The 22,134-nt window shown below is 44.0% G+C and overlaps 3 protein-coding genes across 3 annotated transcripts; all 3 read right to left on the reverse strand.

The window, feature by feature from the left end:
- Positions 1-245: 245 nt before the first annotated feature.
- On the reverse strand, positions 246-881 carry LOC128052331 (interferon omega-1-like). The gene has a single exon (XM_052644860.1). The coding sequence runs from the start codon at positions 879-881 to the stop codon at positions 246-248; it is 636 nt and encodes a 211-aa protein (XP_052500820.1).
- An 8,411-nt stretch (positions 882-9,292) lies between these two features.
- On the reverse strand, positions 9,293-9,955 carry LOC128052291 (interferon omega-1). The gene has a single exon (XM_052644800.1). The coding sequence runs from the start codon at positions 9,953-9,955 to the stop codon at positions 9,293-9,295; it is 663 nt and encodes a 220-aa protein (XP_052500760.1).
- A 9,833-nt stretch (positions 9,956-19,788) lies between these two features.
- On the reverse strand, positions 19,789-20,409 carry LOC128052283 (interferon omega-1-like). The gene has a single exon (XM_052644786.1). The coding sequence runs from the start codon at positions 20,407-20,409 to the stop codon at positions 19,789-19,791; it is 621 nt and encodes a 206-aa protein (XP_052500746.1).
- Positions 20,410-22,134: the final 1,725 nt, after the last annotated feature.

Raw genomic sequence — 22,134 nt, forward strand, 5'->3', positions numbered from 1 at the left:
GAAAATATGTACATAAAGAAACATATAAATAACATCAGGGCAGTCATCGCTATGCACAGATTCCCGTGCAGCTGAATACTCTTTATACCTACTTGCTTATTACTACTGAGAAAGAATTTATTGACTTATTCAATAAATATTTTGGCTAAAGCAGAATTCAGAGTCTCTTAAATGACCACAGTTGGGAGTGATGTGGCGTCTTACTCAGTGAGAGTCATGTCAAGGTGAGTTCAGGTCTCGATCCATCATCTTAACCTTTCTTGCAAGCTGGCTGATGAAGAGAAGGATTTCACGATTTCCAGTCTGACGAGGTCCCAGGCGCAGTCGCTGTATCCCTTCTCTTTCAGGTAGACACGGATGCCCTGGAAGTACCTCTTTACGGCCAGTGTGGGGCCCGTCCTTCCCAGGGTAGAGTCTTCCTCTCCCATCACCTGCCCGAGGCAGGCCTCCAGGTCGTCCAGCTGCTGATGGAGTCCAGTGCGGAGCTGCTCCAGGAGGGTGGTGTTCCAGGCAGCAGAGGCGCGCTCTGTGTGGAAGAGGTTGAAGCTCTGCTGGAGCATCTCGTGGAGCACAGAGATGGCCTGGGCCTCCTGGAGCTGGCCGCCCTCCACCATCTCCTGGGGGAAAGCGAAGTCTTTTCTGTCCTGCAGACAGAAGCGAGGAGAGATTCTCCTCATTTGGCCCAGGATCCTGAGGTTCTGGCTGCCAACCAGCATGTGGTTCTGAGACAGATCACAGCCCAGGGATCCTCCCGGGCCATAACTGACCAGCACCAGGGCCATGAGTAGAGACAGCACGAAGGCCATGGGGAAGATGTGGCTGCTGCTGGGCTGGCTGAGACGGTGTCTGGGTGAACCTTGAGGTAGGTTCTCTGATGCCATGCTTTCTAAGCGAAGCCATTAAATAGGGAAGATGATAGTATTCATTTTCTAGTCATTTCTATACACTTTTACTTCCTAATTTGGTTTTCTGTTATGTATTCTGAATATGCCCAAAGAAATTGTCATCTATTTAAACTACTAATTTTACCTTTTCCCGGTAACTTCAGATGTGCTTATCCAAATGGATAATCATCATCAAATGAGAAAGGTCTTTGTCTTATGTTAGAATTGAAGTGCATTTGTGATTACACACATCATTGCTCCCTGTTTCTCATGCATAAATGTTCCTCTCCTCTTTTCCGGGAACACGCCTGTAGCCCTCATCTTGGGCTCCGTTTCCCCTCTCACTCTGCCTAGGAAGCCAGGCCCCTCAGCCCTGTGGTTTCCATATTTATTTAGGGATTTAGCAGATCACTGTGGCTCCTGATCTCACTGAAACGAAGTATGGCTTTTCCTTAGTGTTTGATATAAAGAGCAGGCTGATTATTATCAGTCCATGAGCTCACCCCACGTTTTTCTTCCTTCTAGAACACGTTCCTGCAGGTTCATGTGGCTGTGTTTTAGGGAACCACAAGGTCAGGGCCATTACAGACATCACCCTTTCTTTCCACCATTTTCTTGCTGGAGACCTGTCGTCCTCCACAGCCTGGGCCAATACCCCCACCAGAATCCTGGTTCTTCTCAGGGAACATGGGTGAGGAATCTCTAAATCCAGGATAATTGTATTTTCCCAGCAGCACCTCACTCACAAGGGAGAGATCACATGGAGCCTCCTCTGTCCTCTGGAGTGACTGAGTCCCCTTCCTCACCTGCTGGACTCCCTCCCTGCAGACAGGCTCACCACATCCTGTGGCCTCAAAATCTCCTTTCTGTGGAGGGCTTGTTGATTTGTTGGGAAAATAAATTCTCTTCCTGAACCCCATCCTCTCTCCTGGAGTGTTTCTGTGAAGGACCCTAGTTCTCGGTGGTGACCTCCTCTTCTCCTGACCCCAAGTGTCCAAAACATCAGCAGTGCTCAGATGCTGAGAGCAAAAGTGTGCTTGTGTAAAATAAGTTGGTGAAGGAATTTCCAACTGCAATCATTTTGCTTTTAGTAGATAAATAATATCTACTTTGCCAAGTACAGTTATTATTCAACTCTTTTACTTAAACTGTTCAACACTTGTTCTGGACTGTGTTTCTGAGCTGGAGGAAGGAGATTCAGTGCTGGGGTTGTCTCTTGTTGGAAGCTTGTGTCACAGAATCTAGTGAGTTACAGTCGTTTGTTCAGGCCGTTGATTCCACCCGGCATCTCTGTTCCTCTGTCTCTGTCTCCTCTGAGAAAGCAGGGTGGTGAGACCCAGCCTAACAGATGAGGAGCAATAGCCTTCTTTCCTTGAGTGTAATGTTTCACTTAAACTTTTATATTCATTTAGTGGCTTATTGGACAGGATTCATCTCTCTGCTCCTTCTCTGGTTGTAATTCATGATGAGGCGAGAGCAAGAAAGGGAAGGAAAGAAAGCCCGAGTGGCTGCATCACTTTCAAGAGGTTAGATTTTTTTGTTTCTCTTTGCAATTTTGCTAGAAAGTAAAATTCCACAGCTGTTTTGTGGGCAACCAGAAAACAAGGGTAAGTCTTAATGTCATGAATATGAAAGAAAGAAAGGGGCTTTCCCTGACACAGTGATATATTCTGGGTTAGCAAACTTCAGTGCAGCATAGCTGGGGCCTAGGCTGTGGCAGAGGGGAAGGATCAGGTCAATATGAACAACAGAAAGGCTGGGACAAGGCAGGGACAAGGCTGCTTCTGACAGAAGCTCAAGCAAGGCCAAGCCCTGAGTCCATGGACTGCCCTCAGCTTTGTAAGACCAGCCACCTGATTTTCCTTTCCTTTAATCCATTTGTGGTCTGTATAAGGGTAGAAGGAAGAAGTCACACGCACCAGCTCATGGGAGACAGGCAGTCAGAACCCCAGTGCTAGAACACTGATCCTCTCTCATAGGGTCAAGGACACCAGCCTTGCTGAGCATCTGTGACAAACCCACCCGGGGAATGAGAAGTTGCTTTGAAAAAACTAGAATGAAAGGGAATGAAGTGATTCAAAAGATCCTGATCTTAATCTTGGTAAAAAATAATTATGTTCTTAAAAATGATAACTGAATTTTATTGATTGTATCCCTTATCTCCCTAATATCCCACCTTGTGATATGATCACATTGATGGGATGGGTTTCTTTGGGTTTTTTAAGAATTTTAAATGCATTTATTTGGCTGTGCCAGGCCTTGGTGGCGACATGCTGGATCTTCCATATTCCTTGCTGCAGATAGGATCTTCACTTGTGGCATGGGAAATCTTGGTTGTGGCCTGTAGGATCTAGTTCTCTGACCAGGAACAAAACATCAAACTTCTAGGAGAGTGGACAACTTTCCTAGAATCTCCTCCTCAGCAAAGAACTTCAAGTGCTGTAGGATTTCTCTCCATTATGTACAAGGCCCTGCTCAAAAGGGAGGAAACTTGGGCTCCTGGGCTCGTCACCATCCTGCAGGCATTCCCTCTCCTAGAATGAACACTTAGGGATTTAACATGCAGACCCTTGCCTGTGTTAAGGAACTTGCCCTCAAAGCTTCTCTTGGTTGGACTGAGAGTGGTTATATTGATATGAAAGACTGCTACCATTCATGAAGTTCCACATTTTCAGGCTAATTTGCGAACTTTTCATTATTTGAATTAAAGGGTGTCCTCTGTGACTGCTACTAAAGTTGTCTCGATGTTTTAGAAGACGAAAGGAAAGTCTGGTGTCGGCTGCACTCAGGAGCCCCAGACTGTGAGAGTAGAGCTTCCTGCTGCTCCCCGTCCCTCCTCTTCATCAGCTCTGAGTACTGGCCCTCAGCTGCTCTGAGCACGTGCTGCCTCCTTCCTCCTCTTCCTGCCTCCAAAGTCTTCTCCCCTGCTCCCAGGAGGGCAGTCATCATCCCTTCCTGACACTCCTGGAATCCTCATCGCCGAGCACATTGTCACATATGTGTGTGTGTTCAGCACACTTTGGTCAGAGAATGAAGAGAACACTACGAATTAACCCATGTTCATCATTATGCCACTATTATCTGTAGACCACCAGAAAACAGGAGCTATAGACCTGTAAATAACTGAACAATTCAAACCTCATATATTAGGCCCTTAGAAAGGAAATGCAGAGAGATGTGGCAATTTAAAAATTGGTGCAATTTAAAAATTGTCACAGAGGACTATGGAGTCACACCTCTCAGTTCTCTTTTGGACTAAAGAAGAGAGATGGAGCCTCAGGTTTTTCTTTCAAGCTGAGTTGACTCATGTAGATGAATATCTCCTTTTGGATTGACACTTTTCCATGAGTATATTTCATTTCCAGTATAATAACACAAAAGAAGCACTGAAGCTGTGACATTCTCTGATGCCCAGAATAGAAGGGAAAAGTTTTTCAGTGGAGACAAAATTGAGAAAAGTGCAGAAAGTGACAATTCTGACCTATTTAAAGATCCTATCTGGGGGGAAGGTGCGGGGAACAGCTGGATAAAGGCTGGCACAGCCCCACGTCTGCAGCATCACCAAGCTCACCAGATGCCAACCCCTTCCCTGATGACACAGAGGGTGATGTTCTCCAGCCCTGGAGAATGGTGATCATCACCATTGCCACCCTCTGAGAGACCAGGAATCCCCCAAAATCAGCACTTGAGTGAAATTCAGTCCCACAGCTCCAGCTCAGCAAGATGCTCAAATCTGCCTTTCCTGCGCCCCAGCGACTGGGAGGGCGCCACAGCACTCCCTGTAACAGAGCAACTGACCTTGCTCTCCCAGCAAACCTGTCCAGGTCCAGTGCCTCGAACTCCAGCACCACATCCACCGGGAGAACCGGGGAGTCCCTTTGGGCAGGAGCCTCCAGCTGAGCTAGGTGCTTCTGGGGCCCAGGGAGCACGTGGGGGCCCCAGGAGCAGTGAGGAACCTTCGTTTTGGGGCCAGACTGCCCAGGGGAGCTTTGCAGGGGTTTCACTTAGAACTTGATTTCTGCACCTGCCCCTGATTCCATCCTCCCCTTCCTGGGAAGAGGTTTTACCCAGAGCGGTTTACACTGATGCCTGTTTATGCTGCCACTGAGGGCTGGCAATCTGAGCATGTTGTGGTATGTTTTCAGATTCCGGGTTGTTTCTGGGGAAAAAGACTAATTTGGGGAAAGGGGAAAGGCATCTACATTCTGGACAGTAATTTAGATATTGGGACCATCCAGTGGGGAGACTTGAGGACAAGACAGAGACTTACAGGAGCCCCTGGGGAAAGGGGAAGTGATTTTATTTAATATAAATGGTTAATTTCTCCTGCAACGTTCAAGTAGTTGGAAATATTTTAAAAGGTACAAAGAAGTCTGAAACTCACACCGAGTCTAAATATTCCTTATGCCAAAACAAAACTTTAAGTTCCTGGCTTCATTGGAAGCAAAATCATCTGTAAAGTTTTCAAAATTACTTCTTTGTTCATGTCAGTTCAATTGAGGGAAAGCCATATTTGAGAAATTTATGACCCAGTAGCTACCTTAAATAATGAATCTCAATTTTCAAAGTCTTTTTTCTTCTCATTTCCTTTATCTAAGGATCTTATGTTCAGCTTTCAAATTTATCCATAGTTTTGCATTGGAGAGTTTTATTAACTTTTTTAAAAGGTCATTTCGTATAGATAAGTTGCTTTAAAATTCATAATCAAGATGTGTTTTGTTTCAGCATAATGTAGATTTTCACTTAATATACGATTTTCTACCTAATAAGCATCTTATATGCCAAATGCACTGACTGCATGTTGATTTGATGCCCACTAAATATCACGGTGTGCTGGTACAGTCACGTGAGTATTTTATTTGCTAGTAAAATTTCAAAATGTGTAGATATGGTTTGTACAATACGAGAAAAGATTAACTTACTCTAACTTGCAGAGGTAGAGTTTTTGCATTAACAACTGAGTTGAGCAAGTCGCAGATATGGCATAATCATCTTTAGGGTAGACGTGAGATAATGGTGAAACTTAATATACACTGGTCACAGTAACAACTCTCACAGCTGTTTAATGTGTCCATGATGCTTTATATAATCTACTCATTTAAGATAATTGTGTAAGTTGTTATATTAATATCATATAGAGTACAGAACATGAGATGGTATATTGAATGGCGTACAATATTCTCATTATCCCTATTTTGATTTTAATTGGAGAAAAATTCCTTTACCATGTTGGGCTGGTTTCTGCTGTACAACAATGTAAACCAGCTCTGAGTACACATGTATCCACTCTCATATCCTTATTTTAAAGCTGAGAAAACTGTAGCATAGAACAGAAAAATCAACTGGACTAAATGATTCAGGAACTTGAGGGAAAACTAAAGAGAATGCCCAGTATAACAAATATCCTGGTCACCTGGGAAGACAAGAGTAACCCACAGAAAATAAAAACAAAAAATGTAGAAAGATTGTCGTTTTCAAACAGTTTAACTGGTAAAACCCTTTTAAGCTTATCACTGTTACACTTACACTTTTATTGACAACTCTGAGGACCAGTAGTATCCTACCATTGTGCAGGATGCTGGGTGGGAATAGGAAATGGAGACATGTTCCTGCTCTGGGGAGTCAATTCCTCCCCATTTAAGGGGCTCTCAGTTAGAAGATCCTGGTGGAGGATGTGTGAGGGGGAGCGGTGTTTAAAATGAAAAGAAAGACTTTGATCTTGAAAAGTACAGATGATAGGAAATTCTTAAAATAATAAAAGTTGAAATATGGTGAATGATATGTATAAATTGGTGGGATCTTTGTTGATCAATTTTTATAAACAATCCCACTTGTTACTGTGGGAAACTGGATATACCTCAATAACAATATTTTCTGTGCAGCAGATTGACATGTTGATTTTTAAAATCTTTCTTAGAAAATCATACTATTTGAAGACAGACAACATACCTATTTCCAGCAGTTAACCACGTGTTCAAATCTCAGCCACACGTACGTCCATGGTGGTGAATAAAAGATATGGTGGGTGTGCATGAGATAGTTCAGCATATTTCAAATGGTCAAATATCAAGATTTTGGCTTAGCTTCTGGTTCATGATGGCAGAGTAGAAGGACATGGACTTATCTCCTCACGCAAGAGCAACGAAATTGCAACTAGCTGTTGAACAGTCATCCAGAGGAGGACTCTGAAGCCCGCCGAAAAAGATGTCCCACGTTCAAACACAAAGAAGAAACTACAACGAGATGCAGGAGGCGCTCAAGCACAATAAAAATAAATGCCATATCTGCCAGATGGGAAACCAACAAACTGGGAAACAATAATACCAGAAAAGTTCTCCCACTGTTGGGAAGGTTCTGAGCCTCATGTCATGCTTGCAAGCCTGCAAAGGGACTGGGAATCCCCAGGCAATCTGACTCTGAGGATCAGTGGGAGTTGATTACAGGACTTCCACAGGACGGGGGGAAAGACTCTTCTTGCAGGCGACAAACAAAATCTTTCATGCACCAAGACCCAGGGGAAGGGAGCAGTGACCCCACAGGAGACTGAACCAGACCTACCTCCTAAAGTTGGAGTCTCCTATGGAAGTGAGGTTCAGAAGTGGCTTGCCCTGGGGACAAGGGTACTAGCAGCAGCAATCCTGGAAGGCGGCCCTTGGTGTAAGTCTCCTTGGAGGTTGCCGAAAATCAAGCACTTCATTCATTAATAGTGTTTCTCACTTCTTTCGTATGAGAAGAGGTAAAACTGGCTTCTGAACCATTTGTTGGGTTTTGTTCTTTCAGTAGCAAAACAGAGGCTCCAGGAGGTGACATTGCCAGCAAGTATGAACAAGGGATTTTATGGGAAAGAGAGCTAGGATGCAACCTGGGACAGCCCAGAACTGGAGATCGGAACCATACCCTTCACAGCTCCCGCTCTTTCCTTCCTGCCTCTGCTTGTGTTTGATTATCTGCACTGATGTGCGATCTCTATTCTTTCCCTATTATCGTATTTATGTTAGATCAAGTGTTTTCTACAAATTCATCTTTCTCAAAGAGTTTTCATAGGAATGCTTTTAGAAGTATGAAACCCAGAAATTGGAATTCTCTTCAGCATACAGCAAAGGAAGGTTCTCACACTGAAAGCACTCTGAAACTAGCACCCAAGATGAAAAGAAAATACCTTTGTCGGGGGCCAGCACCTTTCCATGCTGCCCTGCAGGCGCTGTCTCAGGGCGGCTGTCCTGTCTCCTCCCTGAGGGCAGCCACTCCGTGCTTCTCACAGTCCTGATGATTTCGGCCAGGAGCGCGTGATGCCTCTTGTGTGATACGGACTCACTGAATCCAAACAGTAATTGTATGAAAACCACTCTTATTGTCCCATATTAAAGATGAGGAAACTGACATGTTGTGTTTGTGAGATTTTTCAGGGTCACACTGTTGGTAAATAGCAGAGCTGGGATTCAGAGGTTTTGGAATTTCTAGAACTCTCCTCTCACTTGGGCTCTCTTCCTGGGGCTTCCACTCTGACTACACCATGCAGCTAGAAACCAGCACAGAACAGAGCTCGTGTGTGGAGGCAGTGAAGTTACTGTGGAAGGGAGTGAATTGCTCAGTAAGGCAGTCCTGAGGAGAAGGCGGGAGAGAGAGTAACAGGAGTCAGGAGCAGCCAGTCAGCAGGGTGTGTCCTCAGCTTTCCCGCAGGAGGTGACTGCTTCCCTCAGATATGTACATCAACCAGTCTTTAACGAGTGGGGATAAATTAGTTACGCCTGTGACATCGAGACTAGCCATTTTCTACAATTCATAATCTCCTTTCTACCTTTTTTCTTTTTGGCACCCTCCACAGCTTATAGGATCTTAGTTCCTCAACCAAGGCTCCCTGGAGGAAAAACTCAGAGTCCTAAGAACTGCACCACAGAAGATTCTCAGAATTCTACCTTTTGACAGACATTTGTTAGAAAGTGATAGAACTGTTTCACCGTATGAGGTGAACAAATACCATTTTGTGATAGGTATTTGAAGACAAAATAAGGATTTAGGTTTTCAAAATCAAAACTCAAGAAATTTATCGTGATAACTATTTAATAAATAAACCAAATAACAATTTTAATAAAATAGAGAAATATATCTTCTAAATTTTAATACAATGTAAACATACACATTTTTATATGAAAATATAAATATGATGAGATAAAATATTCCATTACCTAAATAAATAAAGAATAAATAAATAACATCAGGGAGGTCATCGCTTATGGATTGATGCCCTGCAGTTGATTTATTTTATATCTACGTGTTTATTACTAAGGACATGTATTTGCTGAGTTAATTCAACAAATTTGGTGGCTAAAGCAGAATTCAGAGTCTTCTGAAATGACCCCAGGTGAGTTTCCAAGGATGACAGGGCATCTTCATCAGAAAGAGTCATGTCAAGGCGAGCTCAGGTCTCCATCCATCATTCTTAACCTTTCTTGCAAGCTGACTGATGAAGACAAGGATCTCATGATTTCCACTCTGACAATTTCCCAGGCACAGTCGCTGTATTCCTTCTCTTTCAGGTAGACATGGATGCCCTGGAAGTACCTCTTCACAGCCAGTGTGGGGCCCCTCCTTCCCAGGGTAGAGTCTTCCTCTCCCATCACCTGCCCCAGGCAGGCGTCCAGGTGGTCCAGCTGCTGATGGAGTCCAGTGCGGAGCTGCTCCAGGAGAGTGGTGTCCCAGGCAGCAGAGGAGCGTTCTGTGTGGAAGAGGTTGAAGCTCTGCTGGAGCATCTCGTGGAGCACAGAGGTGGCCTGGGCCTCCTGGAGCTGGCCGCCCTCCACCATCTCCTGGGGGAAAGCGAAGTCTTTTCTGTCCTGCAGACAGAAGCGAGGGGAGAGTCTCCTCATTTGGCCCAGGAGCCTGAGGTTCTTCCTGCCAATGAGAACATGGTTCTGAGACAGATCACAGCCCAGGGATCCTCCCGGGCCATAACTGACCAGCACCAGGGCCATGAGTAGAGAGAGCACGAAGGCCATGGGGAAGATGCGGCTGCTGCTGGGCTGGCTGAGACGGCGTCTGGTGGAACCTTGAGGTAGGTTCTCTGATGCCATGCTTTCTAAGCGAGGCCATTAAATAGGGAACATGGTAATTTTCATTTTCTAATCATTTCTATGCACTTTTTCTTCCTTTTTTGGTTTTCTGTTATGTATTCTCAAGACAGTCAAAGAAATGTTCTTCCTTCTAGACTACTAATTTTGCCTTTTCCTAGTCACTTCAGATGTGCCCATCCAAATGGATGTTTTTCAATCAAATGAGAAAGTCTTTCTCTTAAGTCAGAATTGATGGACATCTGTAATTACACACTTTATTGCCCTTTATCTCTCATGCATAAGTGTTGCTCTCCTCTCATCCAAGAACGTATTTTTGGCTTGCTCTGAAGCTCCAATTTTCCCTCTTAGGTTCCTTAGGAAGCCAGACTCTGTCTGCTCTATGGATTCCGTATATAAGGGATTTACCAGATCAGTCTGGCAGTTAAGCTCTTGGAAACAAATGATGAGTTTTCTTCAGTGTTTGATTTAGAGAAGAGGCTGATTATTATCAGTCCTTGAAGTCCTCCCACATTTCTCTTCCTTCTAGAACATGTCCTGCAGATCCCTGCCCTTCAGGGAACCATGAGGGCAGGACTATTACAGACATCACCCTTCTTTCCACCATTTTCTTGCTGGAGACCTGTCGTCCTCCACAGACTGGGCCAGTACCCCCACCAGAATCCTGGTTCTTCTCAGGGAACATGGGTGAGGAGACTCTACATCCAGGATAATTGTATTTTCCCAGCAGCACCTCACTCACAAGGGAGAGATCACATGGAGCCACCCCCTGTCTCTGGAGTGACAGAGTCCCCCTTCCTCACCTGCTGGACTCTCTCCCTCCCTGAGGGCAGGCTCACCACATCCTGAGGACTCGAAAACCTCCTTTCTGTGGAGGGCTTATTGACTAATTGTCTTCCCGAAACCCCAACCTCTCCCCTGGAGTTTTTGTGTGAAGGACCCTAGTGCTCAGTGGTGACCTCTTCTTCTCCTGACCCCTGTCCCCAGGTGTCTAAAGTGTCAGCAGTGCTCAGATGCTGAGGGCAAAAGTGTGTTTGTGCAAGTTAGTGGAGGAGTTTCCAACTGCAATTATTTTCCTTTTAGTAGATAAATAATATTTACTTTGCCAGGTATAGGTTTTATTATTCAACACTTTTACTTAAACTCTTCAACACTTGTTCTGCTCAGAGTTTCTGAGCTGGAGGAAGGAGACTCAGTGATGGGGTTGTCTCTTATTGGAAGCTTATGTCTCAGAATCTAATGAGATTCGGTCATTGATTCAGGCAGTTGATTCTACTGGGCATCTCTGTTCCTCTGTTTCTGTCTCCTCTGAGATTGCAGGGCAGTGAGATCCGGGGCACTAGACCAGAAGGAATAGCCTTCTTTCCTTTACTCGAGTGTAATTTTTCATTTAAACATTTTATATACACACTTAGTGACTTATTGGACAATGTTGGTATTCCTGCCTCTGCTCTGGTTCTATTTCATGATGAGGTGAGAACAAGAAAGGGAAGTAAAGAAGCCAGAGAGGTTGCATCTCTTTCACTTTCAAGACGTTAGATTTCTTTTTTGTTTCTCTTTGCAACTTTCCTAGAAAGTAAACTTCCTCAGTTGTTTTGTGGGCAAGAAGAAAACAAGGGAAAGTCTCAATGTCCTGATATGAAAGAAGGGAAGGGGTTTTCCCCTGAGGTAATGATGTATTATTCTGAGTTAGCAAACTGCAGTGCAGCACAGCTGGGGAGCAGACTGTGGCAGAGGGGAAGGATGAGGCCAACATGAACAACAGAAAGACTGGGACAGGGCTGCTTCTTACAGAAGCTCAATGAAGGCCAAGTCCTGGGTCAGTTGCCTGCTCTCAGCTTTGTAAGACCAGCTAGCTGATTTTCCTTTCCTTTAATCCACATGTCATCAGTATAAGCAGAGAAGGAAGAGAGACGGGCACTCAGAACCCCATTTGCTAGAACACAAACCCTTTCTGGCAGGGTTTAGGAGACCAGCCTTGCCTAGCATCTGTGTGGTTGATAAATCCATTTGGGTAATGAGAAAATGCTTCGAAAAAACTAGAATGACAGGGAATGAAATGATTCCAAAAGATCCTGATCTTAATCTGGGTAACAGTAAAATTATGATATTAAAAGTAATAGCTAATTTTATTGATTACTAAAATTAAAAGACGCTTACTCCTTGGAAGGAAACTTATGAGCAACCTAGATAGCATATTCAAAAGCAGAGACATGACTTTGTCAACAAACGTCCGTCTAGTCAAGGCTATGGTTTTTCCAATAGTCATGTATGGATGTGAGAGTTGGACTGTGAAGACAGCTGAGCGCCGAAGAATTGATACTTTTGAACTGTGGTGTTGGAGAAGACTCTTGTGAGTCCCATGGCCTGCAAGGAGATCCAACCAGTCCATTCTAAAGGAGATCAGTCCTGGGTGTTCTTTGGAAGGAATGATGCTAAAGCTGAAACTCCAGTACTTTGGCCACCTCATGGGAAGAGTTGACTCATTGGAAAAGACTCTGATGCTGGGAGGGATTGGGGGCAGGAGGAGAAGGGGACGACAGAGGATAAGATGGCTGGATGGCATTACCGAGTCGATGGACATGAGTTTGAGTGAACTCCGGGAGTTGGTGATGGAAAGGGAGGCCTGGCGTGCTGCAGTTCATTGGGTCGCAGAGAGTTGGACACGACTGAGCGACTGAACTGAACTGAGCTGTACCCTAACAATCTCCCTAATATTCCAGTTTGTGATATGATCATATTGATGGGTTGGGTTTCTGTGGGTTTTTAAAAATTTTTTTAAATATTTATTTTATGTGCTTATTTGGCTGGGCCATGTCTTATTTGAAGCATGCTGGATCTTGGATCTTCCTTGCTTCGTGCAGGATTTTTACTTGGGCCATGGGAAGTCTTGCTTGCCACATGCAGGATCTAGTTCCCTGACCAGAGATCCAACTCAGGCTCCCTGCTGTGGGAGCATGGAGTCCTGGCCACTGGACCATCAGGGAGTCTCGAGGGGTAGGGTTTCGATATATGAATTTGGGGAACACACACACATTCAGTCTGTGACATGGTAATAAGAAGATACTAACGTATTGTGTTTATGGCAAGGATTCCTTAGGATGTATTTCATTCTTGGTATTTATTGGAGGAGAAAGAACACATTCCCTGATGCTATCCTCACTTTTTATGGCATATCCATCCTGGATTGTTTACTCATTAAATGTTATAAATGGTATACTGTGAACCTAATTACCAAGGACCTACCAGGCTTCCCTGGTGGCTCAGATGGTAAAGAATCTGCCTACAATGCAGGAGACCAGGGTTCAATCCCTGAGTCGGGAAGATCCCCTGGAGAAGGAAATGGTAACCCACTCCAGTATTCTTGCTTGGAGAATTCCATGGGCAGAGGAGCCTGACAGGCTACAGTTCACGCGGTCACCAAATGTCAGACTCGACTGAGCCACTAATACTTTCACCAGACAAATTCCCCAGACACTCAGTCTTCATCAAAAATGACAGTGACAACAGCTACAAATTCCTTAGCCTCTGAAGGGACTCACTTAATCCTTCTAACATAGTGAAATGAGTTAATATTCTCCTTTCCAAGAGCCCCCTGCTAAGACTTTATGTGAATGAACTAATCTAATAATGAATGTCAGATTCCAAACTCCCTATCCACAGCATAAACACCTGAGCACACTGCATGTACTGAACTCTCACTTATTTCCCTCTTTTGCTTCTAACACAAGCTGTCCCTTTGTTGTTTCATACCTCAATGTTACAAATCTCTTATTTCCATTAATGTCTCCCTCCAAATTCTCGATAAGCTGAGCGATTTACAAAGTATCCTGATTATTTTGTATAAGAGGCAAACTGAAATTATCAAGTGGTAGTTATTACTGAGAGTCTAACTGTGCTTGACAAAACTAATAATTCTAATAATTATAAAATAACCTCATTTAACTGTCCAAGATGACTCATAGATTGTTAAGTGATCCTCACCATAAAATTGAGATACATGATGGACAAGATCCTTGAGAGTTATGATCCCTGCTCAGATTGGATTACAAACGTTTCAGTGAATCCTCTGTAGAAAACTCCAAGCTGATGGTACTTGTGGCTCTAGGTAAAGCATACTTGCTGCTACCAAATTACCTGAATATGGGAAATGACTGGAAGAATAGAAGACGACGTCCGGACAGAAATCTGCCTGATACTGTGACCCTCCAGTGGGAAGGAAGACTTGGGGACAACACTGAGACTTAAAGGTTTCCCAAGGGAAAGAGAAAATTATTTCATTCACTATTAATATAAAAGGTAAATTTCTCCTGTAATGTTAATTATCTGAAAAATCTTTTAAATATATACATTTTAAACTCACATCAAGTTGAAATATTTTCCTTATGCCACAACAGTACTTGTAAGTTGCTGGCTTTAATGGAAGCAAAATCATCAGTACTGTTTTCAAAATTGCTACTTCGTATATATCTCTCTTCACTGAGGGAATGCCATATTTGACAAATTACGACCCAGTCAGATCAGTTCAGTTCAGTTCAGTTGCTCAGTTGTGTCTGACTCTTTGCGACCCCATGAATTGCAGCACTCCAGGCCTCCGTGTCCATCACTAACTCCCGGAGTTCACTCAAACTCACGTCCATCGAGTCAGTGATGCCATCCAGCCATCTTATCCTCTGTCGTCCCCTTCTCCTCCTGCCCCCAATCCCTCCCAGCATCAGAGTCTTTTCCAATGAGTCAGCTCTTCCCATGAGGTGGCCAAAGTACTGGAGTTTCAGCTTTAGCATCATTCCTTCCAAAGAACACCCAGGACTGATCTCCTTTAGAATGGACTGGTTGGATCTCCTTGCAGTCCATGGGACTCTCAAGAGTCTTCTCCAGCACCACAGTTCAAAATAATCAATTCTCCAGCACTCAGGTTTGTTCACAGTCCAGCTCTCACATCCATACATGACAATTGGAAAAACCATAGCCTTGACTAGACGGACCTTTGTTGGCAAAGTAATGTCTCTGCTTTTGAATATGCCATCTAGGTTGGTCATAACTTTCCTTCCGAGGAGTAAGCATCTTTTAATTTCATGGCTGCAATCACCATCTGCAGTGATTTTGGAGCCCAAAAATGTAAAGTCTGACACTCTTTCCACTGTTTCCCCATCTATTTCCCATGAAGTGATGGGACCAGATGCCATGATCTTTCTGAATGTTGAGTTTTAAGCCAACTTTTTCACTCTCCTCTTTCACTTTCATCAAGAGGCTTTTTAGTTCCTCTTCACTTTCTGCCATAAGGGTAGTGTCATCTGCATATCTGAGGTTATTGATATTTCTCTCAAATAACAAATCTCAACTAACAAATTCCTTTTTCCTCTCATGTCTTTTCATCAGGAATCATCTATTAAACATCCATTTTTTTATGTAGTCAGTTTTTCATTGGAGAGTTTCATTAACTTTTTCGAAATGTCAAATCATATGGATTAGGTGCTTAAACACGTGCAATCAAAATGCTTTTGATTTCAGCATAATGTGTGCTCAGTAGGTACCAGCTGTGAAATAGGCAGTTGGGGATATGATTCCAGTATGCATCTTTGAAAGGCATCACCATCAAGACAGATTTTTAAAGCCCTGAAAACTAGAGCAGATCATGACCTAGTTCATGAGTTTGACCGGAAAACAGTTCTGGGCCCTGAACACAGGAAAAGTACAAGTGCCTTTGTCACAAATGAAACTCAGACTGGATTCCAGCCAGATGGCAGGAGTGCAGGGTGAGTGTGGAGCCTGGGATCTGCTTGAGGACATTGCAATCTGTGTGTTTCTAGCTGGAGATCACGGAGTTTGAACAAAAATGAACTATGAACTACTTGGCTATTTCAAGTCCTGAAAGATGAATCTGTGAAAGTGCTGCACTCAACATGCCAGCAAATTGGGAAAACTCAGCAGTGGCCACAGGACTGAAAAGGTCAGTTTTCATTCCAATCCCAAAGAAAGGCAATGCCAAAGAATTCTCAAACTACCAAACAGTTTTACTCATCTCACAAGCTAGTAAAGTAATACTCAAAATTCTCCAATCCAGGCTTCAACAATATGTGAACTGTGAACTTCCTGATGTTCAAGCTGGTTTTAGAAAAGGCAGAGGAACCAGAGATCAAATTGCCACCATCTGCTGGATCATCAAAAAAGCAAGCGAATTCCAGAAAAACATCTGTTTCTGTTTTATTGACTATGCCAAAGCCTTTGACTGTGTGGATCACAATAAACTGTGGAAAATTCTGAGAGAGATTGGAATACCAGACCACCTGACCTGCCTCTTGAGAGATCTGTATGCAGGTCAGGAAGCAACAGTTAGAACTGGACATGGAACAACGGACTGCTTCCAAATAGGAAAAGGAGTACATCAAGGCTCTATGTATATTGTCACCCTTCTTATTTAACTTATATGCAGAGTTTCATCATGAGAAACGCTGGACTGGAAGAAACACAAGCTGGAATCAAGATTGCCAGGAGAAATATCAATAACCTCAGGTATGCATGACACTACCCTTATGGCAGAAAGTGAAGAGGAACTCAAAAGCCTCTTGATGAAAGTGAAAGAGGAGAGTGAAAAAATTGGCTTAAAGCTCAATATTCAGAAAACGAAGATCATGGCATCCAGTCCCATCACTTCATGGGAAATAGATGGGGAAACAGTAGAAACAGTGTCAGACTTTATTTTTTGGGGCTCCAAAATCACTGCAGATGGTGACTGCAACCATGAAATTAAAAGACACTTACTCCTTGAAAGGAAAGTTATGACCAACCTAGATAGCGTATTCAAAAGCGGAGACATTACTTTGCCGACTAAGGTCCATCTAGTCAAGGCTATGTTTTTTCCTGTGGTTATGTATGGATGTGAAAGTTGGACTGTGAAGAAGGCTGAGCACCAAAAAATTGATGCTTTTGAACTGTGGTATCGGAGAAGACTCTTGAGAGTCCCTTGGACTGCAAGGAGATCCAACCAGTCCGTTCTGAAGGAGATCAGCCCTGGGATATCTTTGGAAGGAAAGATGCTAAAGCTGAAACTCCAGTACTTTGGCCACCTCATGTGAAGGGGTGACTCATTGGAAAAGACTCTGATGCTGGGAGGGACTGGGGGCAGGAGGAGAAGGGGACGACAGAGGATGAGATGGCTGGATGACATCAATGACTCGATGGAAATGAGTCTGTGTGAACTCTGGGATTTGGTGATGGATGGGGAGGCCTAGCGTGCTGCTATTCATGGGGTCGCAGAGAGTCGGACAGGACTGAGCGACTGAACTAAACTGAACTGAACTTACCTGGGTAAAGTGACAATGCAAGAGCAGAGGGTTCATTGCCTATGGATCAGATTCACAGAAGAAACCTGCATTTCCAGTGAATGTGATGGAGAAAGGCTGTCACCTCCTCTAGCATACTGGTCTTAAAATGAAAGTCTCAGCTCCACAGCTCTTCTCAGCTCTACTCTGGGATGCTGGGGCTCCAGTTGTTTTCAGTACATTTCTCCTTTGCCTGCAGATTGCTTTTCTTTCAGAGTTCTCCAAACCGATTCCAAGAGATGGACGAGAAGGCTGGAGTATGACTGATGACAACCACCATCAATTAGGAAATGGAAAACTAATGGTTGCTGCTAGATGCCATGTGTCACCAGTCAGATTGGCAAAAACTAAAAAGGATCATAAGATCCTGTTTTGGTCAATGTGTGAGAACATATAGGGACTTATATGGTCTTGAATATAGATTAATGTACCATTGTTATCATGGACAGCTGGCAGTATGCATGTGCAAGGTTTATGTGTTTTGACCAATAATATTGACTTCAAGGCCCCTTGTCAGAGAAAGACTCTCGCTTCCATTATAAGACACCTGCATACACTTGTAGCAGTCTCTCCTCAAAGGCACTGATTTCTGAGAAGGACCGACTCTAGGAGGTGACACTGCCAGCACTTAGGGACTGAAGTCTTTATGGAAAACAACGAGGATCAAACCCAGGCCAGCCCAGGGCTGGAGAGCAGAACCTCACACTGCATGGCCCTTGCTGTTTTCTTCCTGCCTGTGCCTTGCTGCTGAAAGACGGAAACCCAACAGAGAGTTGATTAGGTGATTTTAGAAATGTCTTCAAGAAGTAGTAGAGTAGTACTCACACTAAAGAAGCAAGAAACGTTATTAAGGAGTAATGTGTGTGATTTTCTGCATTCATGCAGAGATCTCTATGATTTCCCTATTATTCATTTTTATGATCGATCAAAGCATTTTCTACTAATCCTTCTTTCTCAAAGAATTTCTGTGACTTCCTAAGAATACTAGAAATCTGAAACACAGAAATTGGAATTGTCTTCAGCTTTGAGCACACAAGAGTTCACACACTGAATATACTGTGAAACTAGCACCCAAGTTAAATATTTTTACCAAAGACCTAGTATCTTTCCGATGTTGCCTTTCAGTCACTGCCTCAGGCCAGCTGAACAGTATGCTCCCTGTGGGCAGCTACTCTGGGACTCTCACTGTCCTGATTATTTGTGCCAAGCACACTTTTGTGCTTCTTGTAATATGGACTTATTGATCCAAACAGTAGTCCTATGAAAAACTACTGTTATTTTCCCATATTTGAGAAGAAGATCAAGATAGAATGCATGCCTGCATGCCTGCTAAGTTGGTTCAGACAGGTCCAGCTCCTGTGACCCATGGACTGTAGCCCACCAGGCTCCTCTGTCCATGGGATTTTCAAGAAAGAATACTGGAGGGGGTTGCCATATCCATCTCCTTCGTGTTTGTGATATTTTTCAGGGTCACATTGCTGTTAAATAGCAGAGCTGCATTCAAAGGTTTTGAAACTTCTAGAGCTCTCCTTTCACTTGTGCTCTCTTCCAGTGATTTCCACTCAGAGAAACTTTGAAGCCAGAAACCATCATGGAACAGAGCTCCTATGTTGGAGGCAGTGAAGATAGAGTGTAAGGGAGTGGATTGTTCAGTAAAGCAGGACCGAGGAGAAGGTGGGAGGAAGAGTAACAGGAGTCAGGCTCAGCCACTCAGCACCACATGTTGGCAGCTTCCCTGGAGGAGGGGAGTCCTCCCCCCACATACTGACACCAACCATTCTCTGTTGATTGGGTATAAACTAGTTATACTTGTGACTTCAGGACTACTCATTTACCCCCGTTTCAGAGACTCCTTTCTACCTGTTTCTTTTGGGTAGAGGGGGCTGCACTCCACAGCTTACAGGATCTTAGTTTCCTGACCAGGTATCCATGGCACCTGAGTGTCTCACACTGGACGCATGGAGTCCATTCTACTGGACTGCCAGGGATCCAGAAATTCTACCTTTTGACAATCATTTCCTGAAAAGTGATATGACTATTCTGTGGTATAAATGGACAAATGCTGTTCTATGATAGGTTTATGTAGACCAAATAAGTATTTAATTCTTCATAATGAAAACAGTAATTACTTTCATAAGAAATTAATGAATAAAACAAATTAGAAGATTAAGGAAATGAACATCTTTTCTAAATTTTATTACAATGCAGAAAAACATTTGTACATGAAAATATAAATATGATGGGATAAAATAAATACATAAATAAACATAAATAACATCAGGGCAGTCATCCCTTACGGACTGATCCCTGTGCAGTTGAATACTTTTTATATCTACTTGCTTATTGCTACTGAGAAAGTACTATTGATTGAATTCAGGAAACATGGTGGCTAAAACAGAAATCAGAGTCTTCTAAAATGACTTCAGGGGAGCGTACAAAGGTGATGTGGCATCTTAGTCACTGAGAGTCATATCAAGATGAGTTTAGGCCTCCATCCATCATTCTTAACCTTTCTTACAAGCTGGCTGATGAAGACAAGGATCTCATGATTTCCACTCTGACGGTTTCCCAGGCACAGTCGCTGTATTCCTTCTCTTGCAGGTAGACATGGATGCCCTGGAAGTACCTCTTCATGGCCAGTGTGGGGCCCGTCCTTCCCAGGGCAGAGTCTTCCTCTCCCATCACCTGCCCCAGGCAGACGTCCAGGTGGTCCAGCTGCTGATGGAGTCCTTTGCGGAGCTGCTCCAGGAGGGTGGTGTCCCAGGCAGCAGAGGAGCGCTCTGTGTGGAAGAGGTTGAAGCTCTGCTGGAGCATCTCGTGGAGCACAGAGATGGCCTGGGCCTCCTGGAGCTGGCCGCCCTCCACCATCTCCTGGGGGAAAGCGAAGTCTTTTCTGTCCTGCAGACAGAAGCGAGGAGAGATTCTCCTCATTTGGCCCAGGAGTCTGAGGTTCTTCCTGCCAACCAGCATGTGGTTCTGAGACAGGTTACAGCCCAGGGATCCTCCTGGGCCGTAGCTGACCAGCACCAGGGCCATGAGTAGAGACAGCACGAAGGCCATGGGGAAGATGCGGCTGCTGCTGGGCTGGCTGAGATGGTGTCTGGTGGAACCTTGAGGTAGGTTCTCTGATGCCATGCTTTCTAAGCGAGGCCATTAAATAGTGAACATGGTAATTTTCATTTTCTAATTGTTTTAATACACTTTCACTTCCTTTTTTGATTTTCATTTATGTATTCACAATATGATCAAAGAACATGTCATCAGTTTAAAGTATTAATTTTACCTATTTCCCAATAATTTCAAATGTACCCATCCGACTGTATATGTCAATTAAATGAGAATGTTTTTATTATTCATCACTTTTATTTACACTGTTCAGCACTTTTCTGCTCAGAGTTTCAGAGCTGGAGGAAGGACATTCAGTGATGGTGTCTGTCACAGAATCTAGTGAGTTTCAGTCATTCATTCAGGCAGTTGCTTCCACTGGGCATCTCTGTTCCTCTGTCTCTTTCTTCCTGTGAGAACGAAGGATGGTGAGAACCAGGCTACTCGTTCAGGTAATACTATAGTATTGAATGAAAGGTTATTTAGAAAATAATCTGTTAATGAAATGGTATTTTTAACAGTAATATCGGAATGTTTTTTACTTGTTTAGGACCCTAATCCTCAAGAAGGTTTCCAAACCTCTCAATGTACTTAAAAGTTCCCTTAGGGGCTTCCCTGGAGGCTCAGTGGTGAGGAGTCCACCTGCCAACAGGACCCCATGCGGTCCTAGAGGATGCGCGTGCTGCAGGACAGTGAGCCCGGGGGCACAGCTACCGCCCTGTGCTCTAGACCCCGGGCCCTCACCACCGAAGCCAAGTGCACCGGAGCCTGTGCTCCCCAACAAGAGAGGCTCCCACAGTGAGAAGCCTATGCCCCACAACTAGAGAGGACCCACCTCTGCCACAGCTAGAGAGAAGTCCGTGCGGCAGTGAAGACACAGCACAGTGAGAAATGAATAAATGAATAAAATTATTTCAAAAGTCCCTCTGACTTTACATATAGCTGCTGAGTGCGGTATGTCCCAACTGGAAAGAAGAAAAAGATGATTGATCCATCAATGTCCTGAAGATTGCCTACATTAAATACATGAATTTCCACAAAGATCTTTGTTACTTTCAGAAATTGTATTCTTCCAGTGTTCACTTTACTAACATATGTCCTGCGAGGAAAGCTCTGTCCCCCTGTTGCTAAATGTATTAAATGTATTAAAAGCCCTGCACATGGGATAACCTAGGTGCACGGTCAGAGGAGCCCCTGGTGTCTCCACCATTGCTCACTGTGGGGCGGGGTTCCCTCTATTTACTGTGTTTCTCTGGGAGGCTGGACAGTCTGGACCCGCAGTGCTTGGCAGGCAGAGCAGGTGAAGTCACAGGAGAGTCTCTGACAGAGCCAGAACTTTCACTCAGGTTCTGCTTTTAGCTGGTGGTTTGCAGTCGTAAGGGGAAATTGACAACCAGAAACCGTAATGGAGAAGGACACAGCTGTATGAGTGGAGAGGACGCCTTCATGCAGAGTGAATGAGGAGAGCACGCTGGGGATTTCTACACTGGGAGGAAGTGCTGAGGATTACGGTGCATCCTCCTAGAAGTCAAGGGTAGGCACTCCTTTGAATGAATTATTCAAAGTTTAGTGATGGCATGTGTGTTTAATATATATAAATAAGCTTGAGAAACCCTTTTACTTCCTTAGAGTCACATTTCTCATGGCAGCTACTGGTTCTGCATGGCCTCTCTCAGCTGTCTCTGCAGTCCCCAGCCTGCCTTGTTCTTCTTGCCTCCATTTGAAGAGTTCAGGAAGATTCTTTTCTCAGGAATG

The sequence above is a fragment of the Budorcas taxicolor genome, chromosome 8 (genome assembly GCF_023091745.1).
Source record: "Budorcas taxicolor isolate Tak-1 chromosome 8, Takin1.1, whole genome shotgun sequence".
NCBI lineage: Eukaryota > Metazoa > Chordata > Mammalia > Artiodactyla > Bovidae > Budorcas > Budorcas taxicolor.

Bases quoted from the DNA above. Each gene is read 5' to 3' on its own strand.
- LOC128052331 (XM_052644860.1), bottom strand. From the start codon at position 881: ATGGCATCAGAGAACCTACCTCAAGGTTCACCCAGACACCGTCTCAGC.
- LOC128052291 (XM_052644800.1), bottom strand. From the start codon at position 9,955: ATGGCATCAGAGAACCTACCTCAAGGTTCCACCAGACGCCGTCTCAGC.
- LOC128052283 (XM_052644786.1), bottom strand. From the start codon at position 20,409: ATGGCATCAGAGAACCTACCTCAAGGTTCCACCAGACACCATCTCAGC.